We start from the raw sequence: 12,412 nt of genomic DNA on the forward strand, positions 1-12,412 counted from the left end.
TTCATCAAGTTCATGGCTTTTAGGTTGTGCAGGTCCACAAAACACATAAAATGATCACTGCAGCACAGTGAAGCGTCTTCAAACATTAAAAATGCCTTGTTGTTCTTTACCTTGAATAACAGTAGATGTTCCTTTCTGGAGACAGTCACTAAAATAAAATGATTGCCTTTTTTGTTTTATTTTTATATATCTCTGTACTTGTATTTGTCATCAGAAATTAGTGGCAAAGCTATTTGATTGTGGATTAACATTGAGGGTTAAAAAAAAACCCCACAAAAAACAAAAGCATTGAGCGTTTATTTTTCTCTGTGTGCAGTTCACAACGCAGTGGTAACGGCAGCAGTGTTCGCCCCCAACCCCTCCTTCATCTTCCGCATGGCCATGGCAGAGAACCCTGCCACCGCTTGTTGCTTTGATGATGACACTGAGGACAGAGAAATCATTGTCTCCGCCGACTTTACCGGCAGCATCAAGGTCATCACCAACCGACCAAAGAGCTGATAGGGAGCGAAGGAGAGTGCGAATGAAAATCTGCCATGATGGTTTGAGTTGGGCCGTGTAGAAAAGTCTTTTGCCAGTGACCTGTGTGTCGATTGGAAATGTACGAGAACGTCGGAAAAAAACTGTGAATGATAGCCTATAGACTGTAGAAAAGTCTTTTGCCTGTGAAATGTGCTGACATAGTGTGAAAAAAAATCTCTTGGTGAATGCAGAGGTGCGACTTTGTGTAATGAATCAGCGCTCAAACGGCCAGAAGGTCAGTCAAAATGTAGACGGTGTGATGACTGCATGACAATCTTCAGCTTATGATGAGAAAATCATAAAAATGTAATACAGAAAAGGAAATGAAATCGGATGGCTCCTTCAACTGCTTGGTATGAATTCCACCTTTGACCAGATGCAAACAATTTGACAATTTCATCAGATGTGACCTTGAACTTGAAGAAAGGTCACCACGGACTGACAAACAAGGTCACAAGTGAAAGGGAGAAATACAGAAAATGTTGTCTCTTTCAAGGTTTTGCATCAAGTCTGCACCTTCAGCCAAAGACACAAGAAAGTTGTAACAACAGTGAGAAGAAGGTTTACTGTGATCTTTGACCTGCCTTGTGACTGCGACCAAAGAACTTACCATTTTTGTGTGAATGAGGGGTGATGAAGTGGGGTGGAAGGGGGGGGGGGGAGTGAAGTAAGGGGGGGGTGTTGAAGCAGGCAATTCTAAGGCTATTTGAAATACGTTCTGCCAAACGCCAAATGTCATCCCTGAATTGAAAACAGAATTTTAAAAAACGCATTTGTCTCATGTGCCAACACATCAAACAGAAAAGATGATGAAGCATTGTTGGGAAAGCCTCAAGCTGAACAGCTTCACATCTTGAGTGGATGCGGATCTCAGTTTATCAAGCTAGCCAGACACGAGATTATTTCCGCCAGTTGGCAGATTTCTGGCATTTCCTAAGCTCTTGAGACCATTCTTGAGATCCCCAGATTGCGTGATTTTGCATAATTGTGTATGAACATAAAAATAAAATATTTTCTTGGTATGCATTCAGGTCTGTTTTTAAAGTATTGCATGTAATTAAAAAAAACAATTTTAACTCATTTTTTTTTACAATTTGATGATTTTGTGATCTCACAATACACCTGCTAGCCCACAGACCAGCTTTTGCAGCAAGAGGCTCCAGAAGACAACCGGCACCATACTTGTGAACCAGCCATCTCAAAACCATTTCAAAAATGATTTTCTGCTGAAACATTCATGATTACCATCAGAGTTGAACACATACCACAATGCACGTTGCAGCAACATGGCTGTTGGTTGACAGAATAGGAATTTTAGTTCAGAGTATTATTGGAACTTTTATTGTTACCAGCGGCATGAATACTTTTATTGTGTGTGGTCCGACTGTGGCGCTTTAAATGTTCTATTTAGTTCACACAGTTATTTTTACTATAGGTCATTGTGGAATTAAAGACCAAGAGTTGTTGAATAAGTAGTGAGGCAGAAGGTATTCTTAAGATTACCTCCACCCAAGACAAGTTCAGGAACTGCTGCACTGCACTTTTTCAGTGTAAATTAATTATGATAAAAACGGGCCTTGTTAGAAATCTCAACTGCAGACTTGTACAGTCTTGAGACTACTTCTGGCAATCCTTGTCTCTGTGGGGTTTGTGTACCTGACCCCTCAATCAAAACTCAATCAAATGGCTCAGAATAGGTGTGTTTTACTCAGGAATGAGGTTGCAGTATTCGGTATAGAATTCAGGTGCCTCATTGGTGATGGTTCCTGAGTTAAACACTGTTCCAGACCTGGGAACCCATACGATTTTGCCATATTTTGTACGCAAGATTGTCTAGAATACAAGCAGTATGGTCAGTGGAAAAAAATACGATAAATAATCCCAGACCCCTTTTCTTCACAAGCGCATCTGGGAGCTGATCCAGTATTTTGACACATGATTAAAGCTATTGTCAGTAAATATTGAAAGAAGCATTTGTTTCAAATATATTGGTATGTACTTAATTAGCGGTGAGACAGACACGAGTGAAACATGTTTGAATCATGGATGGTCAAATGTTGTGTGGAGTACGCTCATTTTTCTGAAAATACACCAAGTTTTGCTTGAGCATACTCCAAGTGCAAAACAGGGGTTCTCAGGTCTGGTGTCCCCATGCTCAGCCCCTGCAGTAAACATTCCCCCTCCCTTCACCTCTGTCACCACCATCCACCCCACCCTTGGGCCTATCACTGTCAGGGCTCTTCTGATTGGGCCTTGGCCTACAATTGCATGACGGATTATGATGTCATTTCTGCCTTGAATGCAGCAAAACTTTACAGTAAACCTGTTGTGTATATTACACATGCAGAGCTGTGTCTCACAGAACCGAAACATTATTTGCTGCTTATGTCTTCTTTTCCTTCTTAAATCAGCTGATCAATCAGTGAATGAATAAACCAGTCTGTTATTACTTGTGATATTTTGTAAATATAGGTCTTGTATTTATCATAACACTGTCACCTGTCAGTCTATTATTGTTGATATTATATATACATTTTGTCAATCAGCATCGTAAGAAATGTATCTTATAATCAGTCTGTGAAATTATCAATGATTCTTTATTTTTCATTAATCTCCAAGAGAAACTGGTCAACGCAAATTAACATTTTCATGGTGCTGAAATTCAGGCACGGTATATTTTATGGAGCAATGTGGGAGGTTTTGATTAACTTGAATTTTATTGTATGTAAAGTTGCATAAGATATGTGTTTTGTTCAAAACTCGTTGTGTTCTAAAAGGTTAATCTGATTACTTCTGATTGGAAAATTGTAATCAGTCTCTATTACAATCAATTTCCCTGAACCAGAGACATACCTGAACTTCAAACAAGTACAGTGGAACCCCCCCTCTTAAGACACAACCCCCCCCCCCCCACTTTTCCCCGATTTAAAACTCTCTTACAGTGGAACCCCCCCTTTTTACATTTAGTCAAGTTTTGACTAAATGTTTTAACATAGAGGGGGGAATCGAGACGAGGGTCGTGGTGTATGTGCGTGTGTGTGTGTGTGTGTCTGTCTGTCTGTGTGTGTGTGTAGAGCGATTCAGACTAAACTACTGGACCGATCTTTATGAAATTTGACATGAGAGTTCCTGGGTATGAAATCCCCGAATATTTTTTTCATTTTTTTGATAAATGTCTTTGATGACGTCATATCCGGCTTTTCGTGAAAGTTGAGGCGGCACTGTCACGCCCTCATTTTTCAACCAAATTGGTTGAAATTTTGGTCAGGTAATGTTCGACGAAGCCCGGACTTCGGTATTGCATTTCAGCGTGGTGGCTTAAAAATTAATTAATGACTTTGGTCATTAAAAATCTGAAAATTGTAAAAAAAATATGTTTTTTATAAAATGATCCAAATTTACATTTATCTTATTCTCCATCATTTGCTGATTCCAAAAACATATAAATATGTTATATTCGGATTAAAAACAAGCTCTGAAAATTAAATATATAAAAATTATTATCAAAATTAAATTTTCGAAATCAATTTAAAAACACTTTCATCTTATTCCTTGTCGGTTCCTGATTCCAAAAACATATAGATATGATATGTTTGGATTAAAAACACGCTCAGAAAGTTAAAACGAAGAGAGGTACAGAAAAGCGTGCTATCCTTCCCAGCGCAACTACTAAACCGCTCTTCTTGTCAATTTCACTGCCTATGCCGTGAGCGGTGGACTGACGATGCTACGAGTATACGTTCATTGCGTTCAGTTTCATTCTGTGAGTTCGACAGCTACTTGACTAAATGTTGTATTTTCGCCTTACGCGACTTGTTCTTCTTCTTCTTCTTCTTCTGCGTTCGTGGGCTGAAACTCCCACGTGCACTCGTGGTTTGCACGAGTGGAATTTTACGTGTATGACCAGTTTTCCCCTGCCATTTAGGCAGCCATACGCCGCTTTTGGAGGAAGCATGCTGGGTATTTTCGTGTTTCTATAACCCACCGAACTCTGACATGAATTACAGGATCTTTTTCGTGCGCACTTGGTCTTTTGCTTGCGTGTACACACGGGGGTGTTTGGACACCAAGGAGAGTCTGCACACAAAGTTGACTCTGAGAAATAAATCTCTCGCCGAACGTGGGGACGAACTCACGCTGACAGCGGCCAACTGGATACAAATCCAGCGCGCTACCGACTGAGCTACATCCCCGCCCCCGAACCCCCCTTTTAAGACCTCCAATAATCTGAGAAAGTCAGGTCTTAAAAAGGAGGGAGTCTTAAACTGGGGGGGGGGGGGTCTTAAAAGGGGGGTTCCACTGTATTAAGACCCTCCTCAGGGGGGGATCCAGGGGGGGTTTCCGAGGTTTCTGGTTTCTAAAAAAAATGAATAAAACAATTGAAAATAAAGAAAAGCTGATGCTCAGATTGCACCAGATTGCTTCATTTTCCTTGATTTTCATCAAAATTTTCCCTAAAAGAAGTTTGGAAACCCCCCCTTTAAAAGGATGTGATCCGCCCCTGCTCCTCTCGGAGACATGGTTCTCTCAGATTTTGTAGAGGTCTAAAAAAGGCAGTTCCACTGTAAACCATGTGTTCATGACTTTCAACATAATGAGATCCATATATTTTGATTTCACCTGGGCAGCTGGAACCTGTTTCTTACTGATGTTCATATTCCAGCTACTCAGAGAACTCTTCATTTCCAGTGATATTATTGATCAGAAGAAAAACTAACGATTCTAATTGTGTACAATCATAATTATGTCAATTGGATGTACCGTTCTACCGTTGTGTACAGTTCACCATATGTACAGAATGTTTGTGATGAAAACTCATGAGGAAGAATCTATACCCCCAGCGGGTTAGGGGGAAGAATTTACCCGATGCTCCCCAGCATGTCGTAAGAGGCGACTAACGGATTCTGTTTCTCCTTTTACCCTTGTTAAATGTTTCTTGTATAGATTATAGTCAATTTTTATAAAGATTTTAGTCAAGCAGTATGTAAGAAATGTTAAAGTCCTTTGTACTGGAAACTTGCATTCTCCCAGTAAGGTAATATATTGTACATGTACTACGTTGCAAGCCCCTGGAGCAAATTTTTGATTAGTGCTTTTGTGAACAAGAAACAATTGACAAGTGGCTCTATACCCTCTTCCCCCTTTCCCCGTCGCGATATAACCCTTCGTGGTTGAAAACGACGTTAAACACCAAATAAAGAAAGGAAGAATCTACAGTACAGGAGTAAACTTGCTATCTTCATGAAAATGTAAAAGTTTGCCTAACTTTGTGTGTAATATTACAGTGGTAAATGCAAAGAAAAGACACCATTGGGACCATCACAAAGTTTTCTGAGCATGTGACCTGTCAAGATTTGTTTGTTTGTTTGCTTAACGCCCAGCCGACCACGAAGGGCCATATCAGGGCGGTGCTGCTTTGACATATAATGTGCGCCACACACAAGACAGAAGTCGCAGCACAGGCTTCATGTCTCACCCAGTCACATTATTCTGACACCGGACCAACCAGTCCTAGCACTAACCCCATAATGCCAGACGCCAGGCGGAGCAGCCACTAGATTGCCAATTTTAAAGTCTTAGGTATGACCCGGCCGGGGTTCGAATCCACGACCTCCCGATCACGGGGCGGACGCCTTACCACTAGGCCAACCGTGCCGGTCTCCTGTTAAGAAAATAAATAAAAGGACTACAGAAGGTGTCCTTTATTGGAGAGGGGGGGGGGAGTCCTCTCATCAGAGAAGTGTGACATCTCCGGTACCACTGTGTTGTTTGAAAAGCACTTCTAAATAAGGTTAGAAAACTTAGGTAAACTACAAATGACACTGGCATTGTTAGATGTCACTTTTGTGCGAATAACATGATTTTACGTGTACATGTTAATAGGACTGCAAAATTACGTGGCATTGACTGTATGGATAATGTTAGGTCCCTCATCTAGCCCAAGGGTAACCTCCAAAGAAAGAACGTTGTTGGATGTCTGGTAGCCAGGGCTGAGATGCTCAAAGCAAAAGTGGGGGAAACACTAACGGGTGAGAACAAACCGCGGGGCCTGATTTGTTGAAAACACACCAAATCTCAATTTCAACCAATCCAACACCGCGGCTGACTCCCACCCGGTTGGTAACTTTCTTGTGCACCTCATCGCAGGTGTCCCTCGTCCAGGTATCTGAACCCGACTTGAGTGCACTTGATGCAATCTGGGATGACTTGTGTGGAACACTTGACTACAGCTTGTATGCACACTAATCTTGATGGTCTTGCAAGTGTGGAAATTCTGACAGTGAAAAACTAAACAAAACACATAATTGTAGCAATATTACCACAATCCTCTTTGCTGCTTGTAATATGCCTATCAAGGCTAACATTTTTGTGTGCCAAAAAGTTCCCAGAAAATAATTGACTTAGAAGTTAGATATTTTGCAAAGAATTATTGCCACTACCTGTTATATAATTTGTGAATTTGAGCAAAAGGAGGCTGACAGTTTTCATTTGCAATTCTGAATCAAAACTCAACAAAAGAAAACTTTTAACAAGCTTCATCTGGGAATGATTGCAGTGAAGTATGCTTGCTGCTGAGTCCAAAGCGTCTCTCTTGACAGGTACCACTCAACGCTTGTATTTACCACAGTGTCTGCGACTATGCATTGATTCTTGTCATTATTTGTTGACGTGGCCAATTTTTCTTGATATTGTCTTTTAATGTTCTCATTCAAGAAAAACAAAACCATAAACACAATGACTAGGGGAGGTGTGCATGAGTAGGTGTCCAACTGGGTTTCAACCAGTCCAAACCAGCACTTGGTTCCAACCCAGATGAGCGCTTTTTCATGCATACCACCTCAGATGGTCAGAAAAAATGCCAGTTTTCACTTGAAAAAGGACTGATTGGTTCCACAAAGAACAGTGTTTTACCTGAAACTTGTGTGTTGTGATATTCCGATTCTCTATGCACATTTGCACAAATTCTGGTCTAAATGTTTTTACGATTTAAACCTAGAAAATCTCAGTAAATCAGAATGATTTGGTGCTACGTGGCAATTTAGTTCTCTCTCGACTAGTAACTTAGAATTTGACTTCAGTGACTAAATAATGTTTGGTTTTATGTCTCTCCTGATTTTATTTAGCATGTTCTGTTATGCATATTCTCTTTTTCCAGACATAAAATTTATTTAGTTAATTCACGTTGTGGAGAAAGTTTTTATTTTGTTTTTGTTTTGTTGTTGTTGCATGCACATTGGAAATTAATGTGGCTGTATGATGTTAGATTAGTTGCGAGGAAAATGTAGGTGGTGCTTTGTAGATAACAGTGTTGCTTAGAGCTTAAGCATTGGTTTATAGGCCCCAGAATACTTAACTGATGTAGTTTAAAAAATGTTATTGGTTTATTAGCTTTTTAATTTTGTTAAAAATAATTTATTTATTTGTGTATTTATTTTTTCAATTGCACATTTTCTCTTTTTTGTGTGTGTTGTTGTTGCTAGATTTGTATCGATACCACCTCAGGGTTTCATTGATAGGAATGCATTTCATCCCACTCCTCTGAGTTTTATGCAGTTACATGTATGTTAGATTTACAGTCATTGAAGGCATTTATATGAGATTGTCGAGTGACCAAAGTTTATCTTCAGAGCATTCAGAGACTTCTAGTCCTTTTATATTGTTAGTGTTTTTAAGAATGTGTGCTTTCAGATGATAATGTTTGTAACTGGAGATTTTGCATGCTCATAAATTGCCCAGTTATAGTTGGGAAATTGCCCAGTTATAGCTGAATATGAAACAGTTGTCGCAAGTCATTATTACCATTTATAATTTGAGATTATGTGGTTCTTTATAGAATATAGTCAATGTTTGTAAAGATTTTAGTCAAGCAGTATGTAAGAAATGTTACGTCCTTTGTACTGGAAACTTGCATTCTCCCAGTAAGGTCATATATTGTACTACGTTGCAAGCCCCTGGAGCAATTTTTTGATTAGTGCTTTTGTGAACAAGAAACAATTAACAAGTGGCTCTATCCCATCTCCCCCCTTTTCCCTATCCCATCTTCCCCCTTCCCCCGTCGCGATATAACCTTCGTGGTTGAAAACGACGTTAAACACCAAATAAAGAAAAGAATGCAAAAACATGAGTGAACGTGGGAGTTTCAGCCCATGAACAAAGAAGAAGAAGTGAGCTAGTCTTTAAATGATAGGGGTTGCTTTCTTAAAGTGCTGCTTCGGTGCTGAATTGCAAGGATGCAGATTATGTCACTCTTGCTGCTAATATTTTAGGTACATGTACTACTAATTTCAAATGCTGCTGCCCTGTCAGTTGAATTTATTTTGTATACAATAAAAGCTGCTTTCCTGAGCCAAGTGAGCAAAGCGATGTTTGAAGGTTAAATTAGAGCAATGTTTTAACCCATTCTTTAGTTTTTGTGTTCCAAACGAGCAGGCTATTCCACAGAAAAGAGTGACTATATGCACTTTTTGTTGATAAACATGACATTTAGTTTGTATTTTCATGTTTGTTCTTTGAACTGGTTTTTGCTTCAGCTAAAGTGAAAAAAAGTGTATTTTTGTCCTTTTTTTGTACATGTACGTACTTACATTATCTTTTACTTTTTTTATTTAATCTTTTATTTTTATTAGCAAATTCAATAATGCAAAAGTAGCAAAATTAGAAAGGCTTGTTCATGTTGGTTCTGTGCTGGTTACTTAGTTGGATGGTTGCTTGGTTGCCAGTTATTACTTTCTTGCCATTCTCACTAGTCTGCAGAACACTTTTGAACGCCTATAGGTTGTTAGTGTGCAAAGAATGTCATTGATTATTCTAAATTTTTTCTTTTCTTTAGGCTGTTAAACAGAAAAAAGAGAAAAAAAAAACACCCCACAAAATCTGATAAGAAAGAAGATCTCCAAAGGGGTGTTTATGATAACTTCTTTCTTTAACTGTTTAATTTTTGTTTTGTTTTTTGTTGTTACAGATAAATGTGATGATAATTAGTTTTAACGTCCTCTTAGAACCAATTGGCCTTTCTTGGGACAGGTAGAGTTGATATGCTTTATGTGGGGACAAGACACTGGACAAACATGCAAACAGAGAACACATTATGATCGTGTTATATATCTGGAAGTCTGTTGCAATGTTTCAAAATGGGGATGGAAGTAAAGATTGTGTACGCGGAACAGACAAATGTGCAGTAGAACAACCCATAGTCAGGGTTGTCTTTCTTAGTAAAGACGTCATGCCAATTGGGAATGATAATTATCATCATAAGAGAATGCTTTTAACTGAGAGGCTGTCCATTTTTGCGTCCATTTGCTTCTTCTGCTATTTTCTGTGATAATGATTCTGTTGTATGATAAAATGCTTTTGTGTAAAATGTGTTTGTGGGTTTTTTTCCTTCCTTTTTGACAAAACTGAATCTGATTTCTGAGTTCATGTGTTTACTTCCGTTTTGGTGAGTAAAGATTCAAACTGTAGTATAATTGAGTGTAGAATTTTGAGAATGATTTAAGCTGATAATGAATCCTGCTTTGCCAATCGAGTTCAGAACTTGTCGCAACATTTTCTTGGTTTCATAAGATAAAATACTTTTACCAGAAGTCTGCTGGTTAAAAGACATAATATTATGTATGTCGTTACATTGACTGTCATAAAAAGACATAATATTATGTATGTCATTACATTGACTGTCATAAAAAGAATAAGAACCAAAAGAACTGATTCTTTGGTTTATACTAAGACTTGGGTGCAGTGTGTGTATAACATTTGAAAATGAGAGAGTGCCGCTGACAAAATACATGTACATCAAGCACTAATGACAATGTCCAGGACTTGAAATTCCCTTTCTCCGTCTCTTTTGGAGGATTCTATGTGGCAAAGTTTTGTTCATGTTCCTTCTCATTTATTTCTCATTGAAAATTTTGGGTAACTGAACTCTTGATTCTTACACAGAGGTACGTCTAATATTATGGATAATTGTTTGTGGCTCTATTTCAACATTTAGCTAAACATCTGTTCGGAGGAAAATCTTTCATACAATGGTTGTTGGAAATGTTCATTTTTTCCTCTCATAATTATCTGTATTTGTCCTTTTAATTGAAGAAAAGTTACATTTTTGTATGTATATCTCATGAAATCATTTGAAATAAGGTGTGATTGATTGTGCCAGGTTTTTGTTTAATACTGATGTGTATCTCAGATTAGTGTGCAATATTTTTGTTACTTTATGCTCTGTAAATCTAACATTTTATACATAAACACTGCTGCTGTCAAGGAGTCTAATTGTGTGTGTGTGTGTGTGTGACATATCTTTGCAAAAGAATGAATAAACATTATAAGGCCAAAAACAAAAAGGTCTGTTTACGGTAACATAGGCCAAATAAATAGGTCGGGATTTTTTTTCTTTTTTTTTTCTTCTTTTCCAAAAATCCATATTTTTACGTTATTTTTATTTTTTTAAATTTTTATTTTTTTCCCCAAATGCCAAAAAAAAGTCTAGGGTCGCGCGAAAAAAATAGGGTCGGTCGGGTTACCGTAAACAGACTATTTTTTGTGTGTGCCTAATCTTCTGCCTGTGACCCTCTTTACTACACGCAAACCCTTACTTCGCATGATCCCTTTCTATTTTGAAAGAAAACTCAGGCATGGGAATTGTCTGCGAAATCGCGGATTTCCGCGGAAAGGAAATGACCTTTTTAGTGAAAATAAAAAATTGTTCGCGGCAAAAAAAAAGGTAAATTAATTTATATGTATTTATTTGTCTCTCTATCCATTGTTTGCTTTACACAAGAACTAGCAAAATATTGGTCTAAAATTCGTTTTCCTTCCGGGGGGCTTGGCTCTCCTGGTCCCCCCAACGGGGCTCTGCCCCTGTACCCTGCCGGGGCCTAGGCTGCCCCCGGACCTTGGCTTATTTTCAGAGTTTTTTCTATTTTGGAATTCCCATGCCTGAAACTAATAGCTCGATTAGAATTTGGTCCAATTGCAAGGAATTGATGACCTGTACATGTGTTTTAGAGTTCCGATTCCTGTGTTTATTCTGCTAACTCTGGTCTTCATAAGACTGATAATATTGTAATGAAAATCATCAATTTCACATGAAAATGAAGGGTAAATAATGTGAGACATCTGTGCCTTTTTTTAGTTACAACGGAGTCAAGAAATAAAATGTAAAGAATACATGTCTGCATCTGTCTTTTCTCTGTCTAATTGTATGGTTGTGTATATGTGTTCGTTCGCATGTGTGTGTGTGTGTGTGTGTGTGTGCATGCATGGCTGGTGGCTCACAGTGTGTGCGTGAGAGGGGATGGCTTGTTCTACTAATTGTTCTGGAATACAATTTTTCATGCAACACAACACAACACAACCAGGGGACGCAACACAACCCAACACAATTACACACACACACACACACACACACACACACACACGTGCTCTTCAATGGTGTGTTTATTGTGTTGCACGTGTCAAACGTTTCCGACGGCGGTCGGACGATCAGAATACTATTTTGGCGCATTCCGGTGAATAGATAGATAATGAGCAATTGTTGGGCGCAAAGTAAGAATCCGGGGCAGAGTTGGAATAATCGGGATTTCCCGAAACCTCATTAGATTTTGGTTGTGGCTATATCCACGGGTCCGTGTCTCAAGTCCCCAGCTAGGCTATATCCACGTCACTAACGTCATCGTCGCACGGGAAGCCTCGCGTTGGCACTCTTATCAAGCGCCATTTTGCTTTTACCACAACACAATCAACTCTTTTGACAGCCTGCAAACTAAACTGGAAGCCTTTACAGGAGTGCACTCATGTGCAACTTTCGTAAAGTTCGTCGAGATCGATAGCAGTCATCAGGAAGTATCGCACAAAATATAGATTCCTATTTTTCCATTAACGGCCATGTTGGCTC

The 12,412-nt window shown here is 38.9% G+C and overlaps 1 protein-coding gene across 1 annotated transcript in view; it reads left to right on the top strand.

Annotated features, from left to right (window-relative positions):
- Positions 1–1,160, top strand: part of LOC138945621 (WD repeat-containing protein 44-like) — a 34,343-nt gene extending 33,183 nt beyond the window's left edge. Inside the window, exon 23 of the mRNA XM_070317087.1 lies at positions 317–1,160. Within this exon, the coding sequence (XP_070173188.1) occupies positions 317–501 (185 nt within the window). The 3' untranslated portion in view covers positions 502–1,160. The remainder of the gene's footprint in view (positions 1–316) is intronic.
- Positions 1,161–12,412: the final 11,252 nt, after the last annotated feature.

This window comes from Littorina saxatilis, linkage group LG13, assembly GCF_037325665.1.
Source record: "Littorina saxatilis isolate snail1 linkage group LG13, US_GU_Lsax_2.0, whole genome shotgun sequence".
Taxonomy (NCBI): domain Eukaryota; kingdom Metazoa; phylum Mollusca; class Gastropoda; order Littorinimorpha; family Littorinidae; genus Littorina; species Littorina saxatilis.